The sequence below is a fragment of the Cottoperca gobio genome, chromosome 18, assembly GCF_900634415.1.
Source record: "Cottoperca gobio chromosome 18, fCotGob3.1, whole genome shotgun sequence".
NCBI classification, from domain to species: Eukaryota; Metazoa; Chordata; class Actinopteri; order Perciformes; family Bovichtidae; genus Cottoperca; species Cottoperca gobio.
In genome coordinates, this window is record NC_041372.1 from 11,956,549 (window position 1) to 11,975,320 (window position 18,772).

General features: G+C 45.6%; 2 protein-coding genes and 1 pseudogene across 3 annotated transcripts in view; 2 read left to right on the forward strand and 1 right to left on the reverse strand.

Annotated features, from left to right (window-relative positions):
* gal3st3 (galactose-3-O-sulfotransferase 3) overlaps positions 1-18,772 on the reverse strand; it is a 56,081-nt gene that overhangs the window by 21,809 nt on the left and 15,500 nt on the right. Inside the window, exon 1 of one of the 2 annotated variants that reach the window (XM_029454483.1) lies at positions 1,954-2,301. The exons of the other annotated variant lie outside the window; for it this stretch is intronic. The gene's annotated coding sequence lies outside the window, so the exon portion shown is untranslated. Of the gene's footprint in view, positions 1-1,953; positions 2,302-18,772 lie in introns of those variants that run through there. 2 annotated transcript variants of the gene reach the window in all.
* Positions 8,287-12,026, forward strand: LOC115023480 (copper chaperone for superoxide dismutase-like). Its single transcript, XM_029454486.1, has 8 exons — positions 8,287-8,443; positions 8,662-8,734; positions 9,065-9,202; positions 9,289-9,463; positions 9,611-9,671; positions 9,901-9,978; positions 10,156-10,259; positions 10,348-12,026. Exons 1-8 carry the CDS (start codon positions 8,309-8,311, stop codon positions 10,505-10,507), a joined length of 924 nt encoding a protein of 307 aa, XP_029310346.1. The 5' UTR covers positions 8,287-8,308; the 3' UTR covers positions 10,508-12,026.
* On the forward strand, positions 12,046-16,142 carry LOC115023476 (RNA-binding protein 4-like; annotated as a pseudogene).

Below are 18,772 nucleotides of genomic sequence, written 5' to 3' on the forward strand. Positions count from 1 at the left end.
TTGTTTAAATAAACTCCTTTCCCAGAGTGTCTGCCTTAAAGGGGCGCTCTCAGTCTAAAAAGACTCTTCTGATGAGGTTTAACACGAGGATGCAGTGAATCTTAGTCAGCACAACACACTTAATCATATTGACTTTCTTCAAGACGCTTTGTGTACGTGTGTGTGTGTGTGTGTGTGTGTGTGTGCCTCTACTTACCAGAGTCTGTCACTGTTCTAACCCCCCACCCCCTACCCCATCCTCGCCTCCATTGTTATTCCCTGCATTGCTATTCTCCAAACACAGCACACATTCATCACTCGGTCTTGTGCCTTTCTTGCAGACATGCCAGGGGGGGGGGAAGGAACCTTTTCAGGTCCGTGCTTGTAAACGACCTGCCGCAAAAGGGTTTATTAAGTCACCTCCCTTCCCTTAACTTACTTCCTGAAGACACAGAGGAGGAGAGTGACAGACACAAAGAGATGAGACAGGACAGGCCGGAGTACATTTGTCCTCACAACTGATGATTGACAGTCAATTATAAACAGCGTAGTCTTTAAAATGTAACAAAATAGGTCCAACCTCGTCACGACCACGTAAAAAGAATTACTGGGAAAGAGTTACGTCAGTGTGTCCAGCACCTGCAAAGGATTTATGAATGGGTGTGTGTGCCCCCTGCTGATTTGTTTCAGAGTGAAAAGTGCTATCACAGGTTCCTGGTGTTTTCAAATTGCTTGTTTTGTCCGGCAGACCCGGTGATAATCAATCGGCAGTATCAAACAGAGAAGCTGGACGCAGCAGTCGTTTCTTATCAATCATTAATGGCAGAATGTTGAGGTGTCAGTCTCTGCTTGGTGCTCTTCCTCACATTAAAGGGTTTTTGGGGAGTTTCTCTTTACCCAAACTGAGTGTCTAAACATATCCTGGATGCAGATGATTTTACAATCTCACGCCATATAAATAAAACTCACTTGACTTGACGTCCAGAACAAAAACAAGATGTTAAACCACATCATCCGGGCATCTCCCTGCACTGGATTGGGAACTCTTCGTTATCAATGACTGGAGTGCAGCCACATTCAGCCTGCCATCTGCTGCAAATACAAACCTGGATGACATATTGACCAAACTGATGTTGTAACACCAAACAGAGCGGATGGAAAAAAAAACTTTGCATCCAACACTAAATCAACTAATGGAGAGGAATCAAATGTGCATGATGGAAACTATTGAGCACACATGCAACAATTGGGGCCACTACATCCAATAAAGCTCTACATATAAATTGCTTGTCATTAATTGTTGACACCCCCCCCCCCCCCCCCCCCTTTCTCTCCTCACGCTGATAATCTTGCGCGGTTAATCTTCGCGTGCAGTTTAATTAATTTTGGACATAGGTGCTCACATAACCATAATCTGAGTGAATAGGCGAAATCAATCATCCAGACAAGCCTCGGGCGCTCAAGGAGACGATCCACATAACCCCCCCCCCCCCCCCCCCCTCTTCTCTCATCATCCTCCTCAACACACACACACACACACACACACGACGCTTGTAACAGGACATAAACAACATTAAAATCTCCTCAAGAGGTCTCACACGGCGAAATGTGGGCCAGATCAGATTAGATCTGGGGGGGGGGACGTGCTGAATGAAATCACTCCGCCGCGCATCTCCAAATGGCACACATGTCGGGCAGTGAATACGTTTTCCTGAAGACGTCCATAAATCCGCTTTTATGAAAGCGGCGCAGCTGCCGGTGCGTCCCCGCCGCGGACGCGAGGAGGACGCACGCGGAGGAGCGCTGGCACAACACAGACAAACATAAACGCCTCCAAATGTGCCACACCGGCCCCGGTGTCTTTCTGTCTTTACAGCCCACCAGATATGTCTACTACAACTCTAATATAGGGATTAAAGGCGCCATGAGGGCAGGGATGCTGATAGAACACAATGGGAACACACCGTCACCCACCTTTGTCATCCCGGAGCTGTGATGTGATGTGACGGTCGTGGCGGTGATTTCTCCCCCCTGGACGAGTTCCGTGTCCCGGCCAGCCGGCTGCCTGCCCCCCGCTTTCCTCTTCTCCTCTTCTACTTCTTCTTTTTCTTCTTCTTCTTCTTCTTCTTTAGGAAAGCCTCCGTCCCTTCTCCTCTTCCTCGCCTACAGTTGGCTCTCCTGCATGTGTGTGGTGTCGGTGCTGCTCTGTGGATGTTCAGGTGTCGCAGTCAGTGAGGCAGCAGATCTGCTGTCTGTCATCAGCGGCTCCTCGCGACTCCTCGTGCAACAAAACGGGAGACAGTCGTCTCTCTCTTTCTCTCTCCCCCCCCTCTCTCTCTCTCCCCCCCCCCCCCCCCCCCTCTCTCTCTCTCGAGCCAATGCGCGCGCGTTTGCGCCTGTGATACGGGCTCACAGCAAGCACATATGGTCCTCTCTCACACGCACGCACGAGCACGTCCACGCGCATGGACAATCCTTACGGATACTCACATAACTGTGCCTATAATATGTAACTGGAGTGACTCAGTGTAATCCTGGTGATCTCCTATGTTCCGGTAATGACTCGCTTTAATGCTACTTGTCTGCCATGTTCTTTATTATTAGCTAGATGTGTCTCGCGACTGCATTGAGCTTCAATATGAAAACATCTGTCATGCAAATAAAGTATTTTTTATCCCATCTGGAGCTGACTGATAAGTAATTTTACAGCAGGCCAGAGGCATATTTAGTGATTAGTGGGCCCCGGGCAAAGCTAGGAATGCCCCCCCCCCCCCCCACCCCCCACTCATGCATTATTCTCAGAGCATGTTATTGTCATTATTAAGGATACTGATTGTTATGGAGGCATTTACCTCTAACCCTACTCACAAGCTATTACCATGCCCCAACTTTGCATTGTCTATCACATGGGTCTTCAACATGGGGTCTGTGACCCGTAGGGGGTCCTCAGTTTTGAGTCTGTAAATACACATAACAGTAACATGAATCCAACAGATTACAAGATAGATCGGCCTATTTGTGAAAATAATATATATACAGTATATTAATTTACACAACAGTTTCCCATGAATCCTCGTGCGATCACATGAGCTAGCTAACCTATGCTAAATCCTTGTGTGGCACCTATCCATTACCGCAAGTAATTAGCTACGCCTGGAGAGAGTAGCTGAAAGAAGTGGTGAAGGGTCCCAAAGAATTGTATCTGGATTGTTATCCTCTAACAAAAGATGATGAAGATCAATTTGCTTATCATTGGGAGTACTAGTCAGCCTGTGAAACCCAACACATCCTTTCAAATCGGTGTGTAACTGCCCTCCAGACAACACACGTAAACCTTTTTCTGATTCTGGACATTTTTACAAATCACTGTTAAAAAGTAAATCTGTTTTGTGAAGTCCCCCATCCAACTACTCCGACCTCGTCCCTCTGTGACTACAAAACGTCAGCTGACTTCCTGACAAGCGTCTTAACTCCTACGGCCACTAGAGGGCTTTGTGACTTTTCTTGGAAGTTCAACTTTTATAAAGCTCCTTCAGGTCACAAAAGATAATATTTATGAAGGTTGAGAAAATAACCCTTGATGACCCTTGAAAAATGCTTTTTTGTTGCATTATGGGAAATGTAGGAATCAGTGTTTTTTGCAGCATGACCGACGTTAGGGACAAAACGTCAGGATGTCTCCGCCTCTCCAGCTAAATATTCAATATTCTTTTTAAAAATATGTTTCTTGTGAGTCTTTCAACTTTATGGAAATGCCAATGCTAATTTGTTCGAGTACTCCTTTAATGGTCTCTTGCAGGGGTGTCCTGGTGGCTTAAGGGTTTAAGACACTAGCACAGCTTCCCTGATAAAAGCTGGGCTCAAGATCTTTGTTTTGCATATCATTCCCTATATCTCTTCCCCCTCATCGCCAGTCATCCGTATCCTGCACACTATCAAATAAAGAGGCTAATAGGCTCTTCTTTTTTCATTTCTTGACAGTTTAATGACATCTCGGCCAAAGCTGCTGCAGTCCAGCTGAAACATTCGACCCCTTTTGTTTGCCGTCCTGCACATCGTTCCTAAAGTGAGTTACTGCGACTCAATAGCGAGTTTTAAGATAATTTATTGTACTTCATGGTCGTTTTATTAACATAGTTTTCTTACACAGTTCCAGTAGAGACTTTTAATGAGTCACTGGTAGCCTACTTAAAAGACAATTTATGGCTGGTGACCTTATTGTGCTTTCTGGCTTTTTACTCCTATTAAATCCTACGTTCTGATGTTTCCCTCTTTAATTGCTGGAGGTTTTTCCAACGAAGCTATGGATCCTTGACAGACATATTGTTTGAGTAATGATCTGGACTCTGGGCTGTAATGATTAAATGAGGTATTGTGTTTGGTAGGCACACTGCAGCACACTGCGTCCTCCATATTATTCCAGGGAGGAACAGGACACTTTGATTAGCCAATGCCGTCTCTTCCTTCTATTGATCCGCTCTGTGATGAGCTGTAGAGTTTTTCCACGGCTTGTTAAACACCCCAGTGGCATTATAATTCATTGCTTTTAGCTTGTTTGTGGGTCAGCAATAATGCATGACACTGCTGTGCTGAATGGACAATATATGTATATAGATTGGACTCCTTTGCTTCCTCTCCTGTTATGTTCATGGCATGGGATTGCTTTAATTGCAATGCAGGAAGAGATGTTTCTAGAAATGGAAAGGATTTGGTTTTCTTGTCAATTTGTTTAAAGACAGCCGCCCCCCCCCCTGGCTCCCCGTGCGCCCGCAGAAGGCGGGGGGGCCTCCGCTGCTAGATGCCGTCCCCCGGACACGCTTGGCTTCATCTTCCATTCGAGTTGTCAGGGTGCAATCAGCAGACATGGGGAGCGCTCTGGCTGGGCTGTGACATTACTGTGACCTCTGCGGGGTCCCTCGCACCACTAACAGGCCCCACCGCCCCCGCCTCGCCTCTCCGGAGCTGAATAATTCAGCGTCATGAGGTTGTGGACGGCGTCGCCGGTAAAGCACGGCCAGGGTAAATGGTTTGATTCCCTTTGGGATCAGCCATGCGATGTTCGTGAGGAACGCTGCACATCACATTATGTATTTATAACTATTTATAACACTGAATTTTATTACCTTCTGCAATCTAACAGGCAAAGAATCTTTTATTTTATTATATCTTACTGCTACTTTTTGACTAATTAAGGCTTATATAACCTCTTCAAAGCCTGTTGGATAAACTTAAAGCTGCACAAGCAAAACAACAACACTTTATTTCAAGGTAGAGATATGTGATTCACTTCTTCTGTTGTTGTTTGAGTGTTGGAGAAACTATTGAGCCACGTTTATTCACAAAGCTCATCAATCTGCACGACACAACCCTGATTGTAACTGTAAATGAAGTCCTCTAAATGATGCATGTGTTGTAGGTTAACCCTGAAGAAGATCGGTTTATATTGTAATGTAAATTACAGTTGTCGTGCAAAACTCTGCTTGCAAATCTGTCAACGACAACAGTATATACATGAGTTAGGACAGCAGGAGGAAAACAGTTCATTAAAAATGTCTTTTAACAATAAAGAACACATTTGCATTGGCTTTAGTAGCTATTCTGGAGCTTTTGATCGTTTAACATGATCCTCCTCAGCACACTTTTAGGACCTCTTATCTATGTTGGATGAGGGTCAAAGTTCATGACTTTGGACATAGTAATTCACCAACGCAACGGCACCATAGGGTCCTCTTAGTACCACTACTGGACCTACTGGAAATTGGACATTTGGAAATGAACCTGGCAATTTTGAACTGTCGCTCCTGAATGAATTTTCAATCTCAAGTTTTATAATTGATCACAAAGTCCACAAAGCACAACGTGGCCTATTTCTGTGACCAGTGTGTCCAATATGAACCTCTTTAAAGCTGGGCTTAGCAGCTTTCTGGACAAAAGCCCAAAAAGCTCTCCTCTTTCCCCTCTCCGTCCTAAGCCCCACCCACCAGACGAGGACATGCACATGCAGATCCTTCATACCTGTAGGAGTTCCTTGCATACATCTCTGCCAACATTAACATTGCCTTGAAGCATCTGACAGAAAACTTTCCCTTTCTCATGAATATTTGATCAACTCTGTCCTTTTTGTTTCAAACACAATGTATGCATTCCAGTCCAAGGACATTGCATCTTTCCCCGCTCTAAAAATAAAGTTGTGCTTGCTTTGCTTCCTTGCATCGGTCGCTGAAACAAGAGCTGCTTCACCTTCTTGAAGTTTTTAATAAGAAAAAAAAAAATAGAACAGACCCCGGGTCAGTGCTAATGGGGTGGAGGGGGAGGAGGATAGCGTCTCATTTAGTACAGATAAAACCTCTACTGTTCCAAACAGGGCTGTCAACACTTCCTGTCAGCACTGCTGCACACTGCCCTCCGAGACACACACACACACACTTCTTTCTTTTGCTTCCTCATACCTCTTCTTCCTCTTTCTGCTCCCTCCATCCCTACTTTCTTCTCTTTTTCCCTCCTTTCCTTCCTCCCTCTGAATCTGCAGCGGACAATGTTCGTGTAGCGATTAGGTTTCACTCTGCTTTCCAGCTCTGTGGTATCTCTCGTGTGTGTGTGTGTGTTTCTGTACGTACATGTGTGTGTGTGTGTGTTCGTGAAATCCCCCTCCCCTGGGCTCAGGTGTCACCGCAGCTCTCCCTCCACTCCTTTGAACGGCGAGCTCAGTGGCCGAGGATCAACATAAGGGCAAAGGTTTTTCGACAGTTTCCCATGTACCGAATAAATTAACTTCTGCGGTGCGGACGATGTGTGTGTGTGTGTGTGTGTGTGAGAGTGTGTGTGTGAGACAGAGAGAAAAAGAGTGCTCGACGCACACACATGAATCAGTGTTTTGAGCCTGGTGCACACTGGCTCAGCCCTCTTAAAGCCTGTGGTCATATTACTGAGCACGGGGTCAAAGGTCAAAGCCAATGAGCCGCCACATACAGAAGAAGCTGTGTTCTAAGTGAGCTGCCACTCGGCTTTTCTTCTGTGTAAAACATCGGCCTCTTGACGCCGTCTTGGCGTGATGACGGACACGTTTCTGCATCAACACCCACTGCGGACGAGCGCACGTGCACGGTGGCGAATATGTGTCACTCTCTAAAAACTCATCATCCCAAATTAAGTTGGAGGAGGTTTGCATTTTAAAAACGTGCGACCCAGATTTCTTTCCCACACATCACGGTCATCTGCTGCCACCTCTGTGGCTTATCTCCGCTTTCAAAGACGATGAAAAGAGATATGATAGGGATGTATAGACAACACATGCACACGCTCAATGGTCATCAGCTTAGTGGTGGTCTCTCCGATTCCGAATGCGGAGCTTTAATCTGCAGATCAACTTTGTAACGATAATCTATACACATTATGAAATTGAATTGGAGGTCACCACATACTGCGGGGAAGCAATCACTGTAACTGCTTACAACCTTCACGGTGGTTTATCCATACACTTCGATCTTCTGTGTCCAGATAACACCTCCTCCTCTGACCCATCACATGCTGTTTGTCCTTGCAGTTTGTCTCATCGTATATATATTTATATCATATAAGCCTATACTTTACATGACTGGTTAACATGTTCTTACTTGAATGTGTTTTCGCAATGTGAAGACAGTTTTTGATTTTACTGTGGTATGAAAATCAGCGTTCAGAGATATGAAGAATTGACTGCTATATTGATTTAAAAAATAAAAGCATAAATTATGTCATTCACCTGGTGAAAACCACACATCTAAAGTTTAGAGCGTTTAAAAAAATTAAGTTAAATAAAAAAAAGTTGAATAAATGACCTTTTATGTTCATTGAAACCTTTTAAAACATCATGATTATTTATACATTTAATATTTCTCTTAGTTCCTGTACCTAACTGATTTATTAATATTATTTATTATTAGAATTATTATTTGTATTATTATTGTTATTACTATATATTTGGTTTTCCTTGTACGGCAACACATTTACATACGACTATATTATTACCATAGTTAGGAAGTACATTTACTATACATTGTATTTGAGTACAATAACATATAAAACATATAATATAACACTGACAGGAGGTGAATTTCTGCTGAATGAGTCGCATTACTTTTATTTGATGTTTTTATTTCAGTACAATTTTAATTTATACTTTTTAATTTTTTTATTTAATTACGATTTCAAGTAATGAAGCCGTGGGGAAACACACGAGAAAGACATTAATCTAAAAAAAAAGACTAAATTGATTATTGCAGTTGCGGTTGCAGGTAGTTGGCACGTGGCGGCGGGTAACGTGCGGGAACGTCACTGTGACCTCACCAAGATGGCGGCGCCCGTTGGCAGTTACAGCCGGTTCGTTTCCGTTTCTAGAAAAATAGGAAGTTTGCTATTTAATTCAGTTTGCATCGCCCAGGCGGCGGCGTGTGGTACCAACATGGACTCTGTGGGGCCAACCAAGGTTTGACAGCGATTCTTGTTCATGTTTTAAATTCATATTTAGCACGATATATTTGTATCGCCAATAATAATTTCAAAACAAAAACATGCCTTAGTCATCTGCTGTTGCGTCATCTGACATGACGAGCAAGTCCAGTGTCAGAGTATCAGTTACAGATGTGATATTATCCACACGTGTTTTTAGCTACAGGTGTTTCACGTCTATGTTTCCCTCCACAGCTGGAGTTCGCCGTGCAGATGACATGTGAGAGCTGTGCAGTTAAAGTCCGAGCTGCTCTGGAGGGTGAACCAGGTAATGTAAAGCATGACCAGGACTGTCAGAGTCTTAATGTTGTGTTCACGTCCTCGGAGTCACCTGTAACTGACAGTGCAGCTTCTCTAATGTCATGTAGTTGACAGGCTGAGGACCATAACACAGCAGATACTGTCAGCCAGCTGTTATCTCTCATTTGTTTATGGCTGTTGGCTTTTCTTCATGCATTCAACTGCATGTTCTTTATATAGCACATTTTATTACAAAGTTCTTATCATCAATAAGTAACATGCACCGTCTTTTTCTATAAAGAACTATGTCATTTTGCACAATTTATATTATATTTCATGGCTGTTGATGTGTTCGCAGGAGTGAAGTCCGTCAGTGTCGACGTCGGTAAGGAGGAGGTGTTGGTGGATTCCACTCTGACCAGTGCGGAGGTGCAGGCTCTGATAGAGAGCACCGGACGCAGGGCCGTGCTGAAAGGCATGGGAGGATCAGAGCGAGGTGAGAAACCACAGCACGGGAGTACGGCAGCATTTCAAATGCATGGTCATGTACAATTGTTTATGATGTCTGTGTTTGTCTGACAGACCTGGGTTCAGCAGTGGCCATGCTGGCTGGTGTTGGGAAGATCCAGGGGGTGGTGCGTTTCCTGCAGCTGTCTGAGCAGCGTTGCTTGATCGATGGGACCATTGATGGGCTGGAGCCGGGACCCCACGGCCTCCATGTCCACGCCCTGGGGGACCTCACATTGGACTGCCTCAGGTAGGACCGCTGAGCTGCATCAGGCAAGAGCAGGACGCAGATGGACCGGCTGGTCTGGTTAAAGGCCCAGTTGGGAAGTGGGTCTTTATGAGGCACTACCATAGACGTCAGTGTGTTGACTTCAATTTCTTTGTTTTTGTTGTACAGTTGTGGAGAGCACTATAACCCCTTGGGTCAACAACACGGCGGTCCAGGGGACTCTGAAAGGGTACAGTCATATTTCTTCCTTTTAGAACTCCATAAAAATAACTTCTCATATAATCATTAAGCCAAACGTAAGGTGTGATCCTCCTCTCAGATTGCCCGATCTGTCCCACGGTAGCCTTTTTGAGCAGTTCTGCTTCAGGTGCAAACATTCCTACAAAGTGTGTGTTCAAGGCTTTCATGCTGCGTACTCCCTGCGTTATTTATTCTCTGTGTGTGTCATTGTCGTGCAGCATGTAGGTGATCTGGGAAATATTGTTGCTGCACCAGATGGCAGAGCCTCATTCAGACAAGAGGACAGTCAGCTAAAGGTAACACACACACACACACACACACACATATTTGGCACTGGATGAAAGGCATGTAGCTACAGCATTTTGAGCTTTAGAAAGCGAAGATGTCTTGTATCATCATCTAATTTCCAAAACAACACCCGATGACATCTTTTTGTTTTCTTCTTCATTGCTACCTTGGTGCCCACGCTGCAGGTGTGGGATGTGATTGGCCGATCGCTGGTGGTGGACGCCGGGGAGGACGACCTGGGTCGAGGCGCTCACCCTCTCTCCAAACAGACTGGGAACTCTGGGGAAAGGTGGGTCAGCAGCAGCGGCACAATAAGCTGTGAGGTGGGATAAGAAATTGAAGCTGATTTTCTCCGTCTCTCTTCCGCTCCTCTGCAGACTGGCCTGTGGGATCATCGCCCGATCAGCAGGTCTTTTCCAAAATCCCAAACAGATCTGTGCCTGTGACGGGGTCACGCTGTGGGAGGAGAGAGACAGGCCAATAGCTGGCATAGGTCGAAGCAAGGCCAACGCAGAGATCCCGGCAGCACACCTCTGAAGCGCGGACACACAAACGGCGGCCACATCTTCACCTGTGTTGGACGCTTTGAACAGAACGGGAACATTGGAGAGAAATGCAGAGGACATTTGACGACAAAGGGTCAAAGCTGAAGCGAGGGGAAACAAAGAGCTCTGAGGAATCCTTTCCTCACAGCTGCACGACCAAAGAAAAATGGCTTTATTTTCTTTTCCTTCTTTCTTTGTAATAAAATCAAATCGTGTTGCGGTCGCACTTAGTGTCCTCTGAGGATTTTAAAAGCAGATTAAAACCACTTGGGAGTTTGTGAAAGTCACCTCTGACACAACTGTCTCATCACTGTCTAACTTGATGTACTGCCTGCGCTTCAGTGTGGCATTAAAATGTCTAAGTTAATTATGGAACAGGAGTAGTAATGATTTGGTTTAAAAAGTGTCACAAAGCCGTCCGACTGCACAGAATACGTCTCAACCTAAATCAGTTGTGACGCCGAGTGGGATTGAGAAACAAAAGGGCCAAAAAGGCAACAGAAAGGTCCAAATAAATAGCTTAAAGTAAGGTTTATAAACATCAACAATTCCAGGTTCCATGTTCAGCTGTGGATCTTGAAACATTACATGAAAGGAGTGTCTTTTGGCACTTTTCAAAGAATATGGTTTGGGAATCTGTGCCACTGCATTAGTGTGTTCATTTTAAATCCATAAGGTGGTGTGAGTGACTTGTGTAAGAGAGATTCGAAAGAGCTCGGGAGAATTGTGTGTTCAGCTGTTTTTTTTTTTTCAACATGGAGTTTGAGGGTACAGTTACTTCATCGTTCTTTTCCGCAGCCAACTTGAGATTCATACAGGACACTGAGAAAGTTCTGCTTCTGATCCTCCATTGTCTTCTCTTGTCACGCAAATTGTACATTATGAGTGAAGTATAATATAATAATGTAAAAAAAAACATCTACCTGCTGGCACTTGTTGATATCCTCTTGATGAAGACATCAATATTGGGACAGTGTGTGTGTGTGTGTGTGCACTGTATTGGCCATATGAGAGTGTGTAGCAAGTTTTGCATTGATTTTGCAAATTGAGCATCTGTCTTGTCCTGGTGATGCATGAATAGGCTTATTGAATTTTCCTCCAAATGTTCAGTCGGTGGTGTCCTTTTCACTTTGTGTCTGTGAACGCAGCTTGGATGTAGGGCTGCCATCAATGTTTGTTCATATGATCGATTCATGTGTGGATTATTAACTATTTAGGCTATAAAATGGCAGAAAACTGTGGAAATGTGCTAATTTCTCAGAGACCAAAGTAATGTGTTTGCCAATGCTGATGCATTTAGAATCTGTGTGTCATACAAAGCCTGCATTAGCAGTCATTTTTGCTCTTGATCTGTCCTCTGTGGTTAAGCAAAACGTGTCATTTGTTTCATGGCACATAATGAGCTCTTTAATTGAACTCGCACTCCCTTTGGAGCTGTACCCTGTGGCTTTGAGGCCGCCTTTATATTCTTCCAGTTGCTTTTGATAAATTAAACAGGCTTATATACTTGGCTTTGTGTGTGTGTACTGTGTGTACTTGAGTCATATTTGTGAGGATTCAGCATCCTCTGGGTGCAGCAGCAGCCCTCCCCCTCTGCAGCCTCTCCAGCAGAATGCCCGACATGCAAACGGAAGCAGACGCTACCATTTTGAAATACACCACCGCCTAGGTAAGATGGTAGATCCTTTTATTTAATCGCATTTTTCTGCAGTATTATTCTCATCTGAGCCGCATGGGAGTTTATTAAATCCGATTGGTCTTTAAGCTCGAGTGTTTTCACGGCTGTGTTTAAGATACAAAGAGTATTAGACCGTGTTGTCGCACGGATATCTCTCGGTGTTACACTGTATCCATTCCTGTGCGGAAAAATGTGCTCGCTGTTCCGATCTCACAGTGAGAGCCAGATGTACCAGGTGTTCTGCGTGTATTATTACCGAGTGTTTCACATTAAAATAATAGTTCATATTATTTTCTCTATGCATTTTAATTTTTTTCCGCCTTTATGGTTTTTGTTTGCTTTGGACACGCGACAGACAAGCATCCCGTGTCGCCATTCACAATGCCTACATGGACAATACATTGACGTGTTTAACCAACTTAACTTGGGTCTTTTCGCCATTTGTTTTTTGTTTTTTCGCTTTTTAATTCACCCTATCTGTGCAAATGTGTTGACTCAGCGTCGTGCTGCGTCATCAGAAAACCAGCTTCCTCCCCTTGTTATGCTTCACATGAACCCAGTGTGTAATGCAGCAGCCATATGTAACAGAGGTGTACAGTACAGAGACACCTTTTAACACATTTTCTATGGGGCAGGAGCAGCTGACTGGAGACCAAACCAAAAATAGAAATGTCCTTCCTTGGTGTCATGTTCCTCTTTTGTCTTTTTTTTTATTTACAACCAGCCATAAAGGTTCAAGAGGAGGGGACAAAGGTGTCGTCCAAACCTGTAGGAACACAAAAAGGTCTTTGAGAGATCATCACTATGTCTCCTGTGGATTAGTGTCTCCTAGCTGTATGGGTAATTACAGCCTTCTAAAGTGAGATCTTTAATGAGATCCTCCTGCCTTCGCTCCGAGACAAATATTAAAGATATTTAGCTGTTAATCACGGACACAATGTCTTTCCTTTGGTTCCTGCTCTGTTTTACATAATCTTGAGTTTTTGTCTGGCCAGCTCACACGCAAATGTGAGGTCTGTGTGGTTTTTAATGAGCGACGTTTGAATATTAATCTGCCTGCTCATTCATGCACTTAGGTTCAGTGCACATGCATAAAGTTTCCTCCAATTAAATTGTGGCAAAAGTTAATTATTGTGTGCTTAATCTCCGCATCTTTAGTGTTTTATTTGCCTCGTCTCTGAATAATAAGCATAAGTTTCAAGTCACAATGTTGCAAGTCTTGTTTGTTTTTTATCAAAGTCAGCAGCACGCCCTCCCTCACAGATGTGTTTAAGCCTGAAAAAGAAACTAAAAGGCTGTGTCAGCTATGTCCCCCTGTGCAGCAGTCCAGCCCTGTATTCGCATAATTGCACTCCAGTACTTCCCTCTCTTCGTCAGACCGTAGAGCCAAAGGTGTGGCTTTGTGCTCGCCCATTGTACTGCGTTAGTTAATCCCCTCTCTTATCTCTAACCACAGTCAAGTACATCTGTCCTCTGTTCCTCTGCAGCGCCATGGACAAGAGCAACACAGTGAAGCTCTTCGTGGGCAACCTGGCGTTGGACACCACCCAGGAGGAGCTGTCGGCCATCTTCGAACCCTACGGCCAAGTGGTCAGCTGCAGTGTGTTGCGACAGTTTGCCTTCGTCCACCTGCAGGGCGAGGGTTCCGCCGAGCGAGCCATCCGGGAGCTCAATGGACGGGAGTTTCGTGGACGCAATTTGGTGGTGGAGGAGTCGAGGGGGACGACCGTTGCACTCCACCAAAGTGTTTGTGGGTAATCTGAGTGGGATGTGCACCACGGAGGACCTCCAGCAGCTGTTCCAGACATTTGGAAAAGTTCTCGAGTGTGATAAAGTCAAAGGTGAGCGAAGACCCTTGTAACATTTCAATAGTTTTAAATTGTCCCAGTTACATCTCTCTCAAGTTGTGCTTGATGTTTGTAAAGTTGTGCAGCTAGTGTATGAGTGAAGTCATGCCTTAGGGCAGCTATAATCCATATGTAGTTTATTGTAAATCTTGAGTTGCTGAGAGATTTAGAGTTCTATTGTAGGTCTGACCTTGTGATATGCTATGATACACCAGCACAAGTGTGCAAAACAAGAAACTCCCGCGTCCTTGTTGTAAAGATGGACAAGTTGGTTTCCTTTGCCGTAATTCATACTTTTTCGTAGAAGTAATAAGTAAGTGCCCGTGGCAATGCCACTTTGATCCTAACTGTTGTCCCTGCGCTCAATGACAGCCAGGCATTCCTCTTCCGCAGGCTATGCCTTTGTCCATATGGAAAACAAGGAAGACGCACTCCAGGCCATCGAGGCCCTGCATGGCACCTCGTTTAAGGGCCGCCCCCTGTCTGTGGAGCTGTCCAAGGTCCAGCCCAGCAAGCAGGCACCAACAGGAAAGATCCCCCTGTGTTAACTGTGGAAAGCAGGGCCACTATGCTGGAGAATGTCCTGTGGGGAAGCCTTCTCTGGAGCAATACCAGAGTCAGGCGGCCGTCCTGGCTGCTGCTGCTGCTGCAGCCGCCGGCCTGCCACTACAGGTCCAACAAAGCGTGCACAATTCAGTCTACAACACCTCCACCTTTGACCCCACTATGCGGCTCTTACTGGGATCACCACAGGCACACGCACTGATGGAAACCCAGTGAATCCAGCTGTTTATGGTGCCCTTGCCAGCCAGGTGTATGGTGCCAATGTTGCCAGTCAGCTTTATGGAACGGTGGCCAATCAGGCAGCTCTTCAATCAGGAGCCACCAATGTACAGCTCGATGACCCCCAACATCTACGGCAGATGACTGCATCTCCTTCGGCTGCTGCTGTGGCTGCCGCTGCGGCTGCTTACTCACCTCAAGTTTACACCCAGAATATGGCCCAACTCGCACGTCTATCTGACTGCTGCTCATGGATTAGAACATGTCATCAGCGGCTGGGGTCAACCCTTGCCTACGCTGTATCTCCGGCAATTTATGGTGCCCGCCGCGCAGCCTACGCTCACATAAGCGCCATGGGAGGAGCGGACCCGACAGCCATCTTTGAGGCAGCCAGACAGGCACATTACTTTGCCCAGGGCCAGCAGGTTATGGCTGACCAGCAGTCAGTGGCTGCTGCAGCAGCAGCAGCCGCTGCTGCAAAGTCTGGAGAGAGGGACCGCAGTCCGCTGCGGAGGTCAGTACCTCTGCTACCAGACCCAGTGATGAAGCCGTTTCATTTACCAGAGAGCCAAGCCGCGCCGACCCCTTCTCCCTACGCCAGCTGGCCGAGCGGCAGAAGAGGCAGCAGAGGCTGCAGAGGACCCCCATGGCCAGGTAGGACATGATCTTAAAACCTCTTCCCCACTGAAACATTCCTAGAGAGTGGAGTTTGTCACTACTAGTATACCTTTCAACCTTACCTCTAGGAATCTGCTTGTCTTTAGTCGTGCCTTCATGGTCTTGTAGGCACATTCTTGAATATTGTTGTATTTTCCACGCCTTTTCGCTTTATTACTCTCTTGTTACTCCCACTGTGTCGCCCATCCTGTCCCTCTTCCCACCTAAACCCTGCTCTCCCTACCTTAAACCATCCCTCTTTATCCCCCCCTCCTCCCTCTCTTAGGTACTATGCGGGAGTACTACCAGCAGCTGCAGCAGTACCCCCAGTTCCAGTATGCCTACCCCACCACCGAACGCAGTGGGCAGGCATCCCTGGCATGCAGGGAGTGCCGGGAGTCCCCACTGTCCTCCCGCGATGTCCGCCCAGTCAGTCGCTGCGCTGGAGGCCCTCAGGCCCTCCGCTGCGGCAATGGCAGCCGCCATGGCTGCGCCAAGGGTGTATGAGCCGCCGTTGCCGCCGCCCACGCGCAAGGAGGCCATCCTCCGCCGCCCCGAACTCTCCCTTCACACGCCTGAGCCCCCCTTCCGATAGTCGCACACAACTCTCTGCCCCCACCCCTCCCTCTTTGCCCTGAACCCCACCCCGCCATCTCCTCTTCCACCCCCAAACTTGACCCACCTTACAGCAGCTGTATGTGAGTGTGTATGTGTGAGTCCTGGGGGATCTAAGTGTGGGGGGGCGGGGTTTGAACTGGGGGCTCCTTGGTTTATTAACCTGCTTTAACGAGGGACTTGGTCAGCTACCTTGGTCCTGTTTGCATACACACAGTGCAGCCATGAAAGCGAGGCTCTCATCTGTTGTATGGGCATTCTTTGTGCGTCTCAGTTTTACTTGTTTATCGTGCCAGTCTCACACTTGTGCAGTATTAGACTGACCCAGTCGGTCGTTTCATAGCCTTTATTTTCCGCACCCAGTTATGATTTTCTATGGCCAAATCTACGATAAAAGACACTTTATCAGCCATCCTCCTGAGGCCTAGATGATCAGTTAGGGCAGCTAATTGAAACCTTTTTTGCCTTATGTTGGAGAGTTTATATAATTTGTAATGTAATCAGATGGGATGTCAGATAAACACATATTGTGTACTGGTTGCATTGCATTGTGTCCAATAGAACCAAGGTTGACGTGTTTTGGGGGGGGGAGGGGTGTTTGTCTTGAATGTGACGTGGATGTAGTGTGAAAGAGAGAGGTTACGTGCGGGCTCCTGACCTTGCAGCGCACAAACGCAGCAGCTTAGACTGCGCCTTGCAGAAAAAACTAAACGAGTAAAGCACACATAATACGTACTGTAATGTATGTTTGGATCTCTCCTTGACCCCTTTTCCCCCCACCTATACTCTTAACTACAACACTGGAAGACACTGCCTCACCTCTCGTTCGCTCTCTACCTACAGCTGCCTACCTCTCACAATAAATTTCAGCGTAGAGTCTATTCTATTCCACACTTTTTTCACCCAGCAGTTTAGTTCCCGCTCCTCGTGGGTCGGCAGATAAGGGACGACGGGACTCATGTAGATATTCCATATTAAGTCCTCCTTCATGTCCTTTTTATTTCTTTCCTTTTCTTACGTGTATGTTTTGTTGGTTTTAGTGTAGTTTTACATGTGGTACAAGTCCAGGGGTGTAATGAATTGTAAAAAAAAGCAAGCTGATGCGTGACTACTGAACGAGCTGTTTACAAAGCATCTTCACTATTAGGAGTCATGATATGTGACAAGCTCAATTATGTGCCTATAAGCTTTGAGTGAAGTGCATTAAGTGGAGGGATCTCCCATTTTTTAAGTGCTTTTTAATCATTTCATCGGGAGCTTTAGTATTCAGACGGCTACGAGCAGTGAAGCTTTTCTCGTGGACTTGCGCTCCCGTACAACATTTCTTCCATAATCGTAGGGGTTTTTAAAAAAGCCACATTCTGAGCCTCACAGGTTCATAATTAGCCGCTGGTTTTTAAGCAGGATCGACAGTGATAGCACCAATGAAGTGAGAGGTGGAGAAGTGTCTTCCAGTTGCCCCAACTATCCTATTTTTTCCACACACAAAAAAACCCAGACCTGCTTCAGATCGGCATTGCAAAAAAAAAAAAGTGCCTGTTTTAAACCGGTTATTGGATCTGGTGGGTGGGGGTTTGCTGCATCTGGATAACAAAAGCTTGACCGAGTGGCAAACCCCCGCCCATTTGGTCCTACAGTCGCTTAAAACAATTACTTTTTTTTTGCAACTACTATTTGACAGCGGTCTGATGCACACACAGACATACCCTCTGAAATCACCTTACTGCCTCGCTGTTTCCCCCTCCCCCTGTGGTTTTTAGTGGTTAAGTGACTTTTTGCATCTCACAGTGTAATCTTTCAGTGTTGTATATACAAACACATACCAGTTGCATCCTTTGTAGAATTATGTGGTTTGCGAAATGTCTTGTTTGCCATGTTTGAGACCGTATTTTTTAGAGAAGTATTTTAATTTTGCTTTTTTTTTTTTTTTTTTTTCTAGGAAAAGACAACAAAAAAAAAAAAATCAAAAATCGGCATGCTTTTTATTGAGAATATGTAAACTATAATCATTATTATAATAAAGAATGTTTGGCTGACTACTGTGGTAAAAGAAAGCAAAGGGTTTGGACATTTCCCCTTCTTGTTTACGTTGTTCTTCTCCACTATCTGTTTCTCTTGTGTAAAATGACCACCAGACCCATTTGACTGGGGGACCCAAGGGGGGGGACACAGGTGTAGATGCTGGCCCAGCTTTGCTTTCTTTGGTCAGGGTAAGTGCGGGTTGGTGCTCCTTTCTCTCTCCAGCCTCTCAAAATGGGTGCAATCTAAAAACAAATGTAAATGACAGGGTTTGCTTGACCAAATGCATTTCTGTATTTAATTCTGGAAAGAAAAGCTTCGTCTGGTCCTTTTTAAAAAAAATTGAGTTTCATCCAGAAAGGACATTATGCACACTGTTGAGAGCTGGGGAGAGGCACACAGATAGAATGGCCTGGGTGCATTTTGATCTGTGGAGCAGTTCTGTTTCTGGGGTTGATGGGTGTGCGTCTGGTCTGGTCTCTCCCTGCTGCACCAAATTCTCCCCCCTCCGTGTGTCTCTGTGTCCACTCTACTCTCAGACCTGCATGTGTGATAATCTGTAACTCTGCCGCAACAAACACACAAAAAAAAAAAGCCCCGCGACAGTCCAGCTCTGAACTAACTATCTCAACTGAATTAGGTCACCGGGCCACCTTGG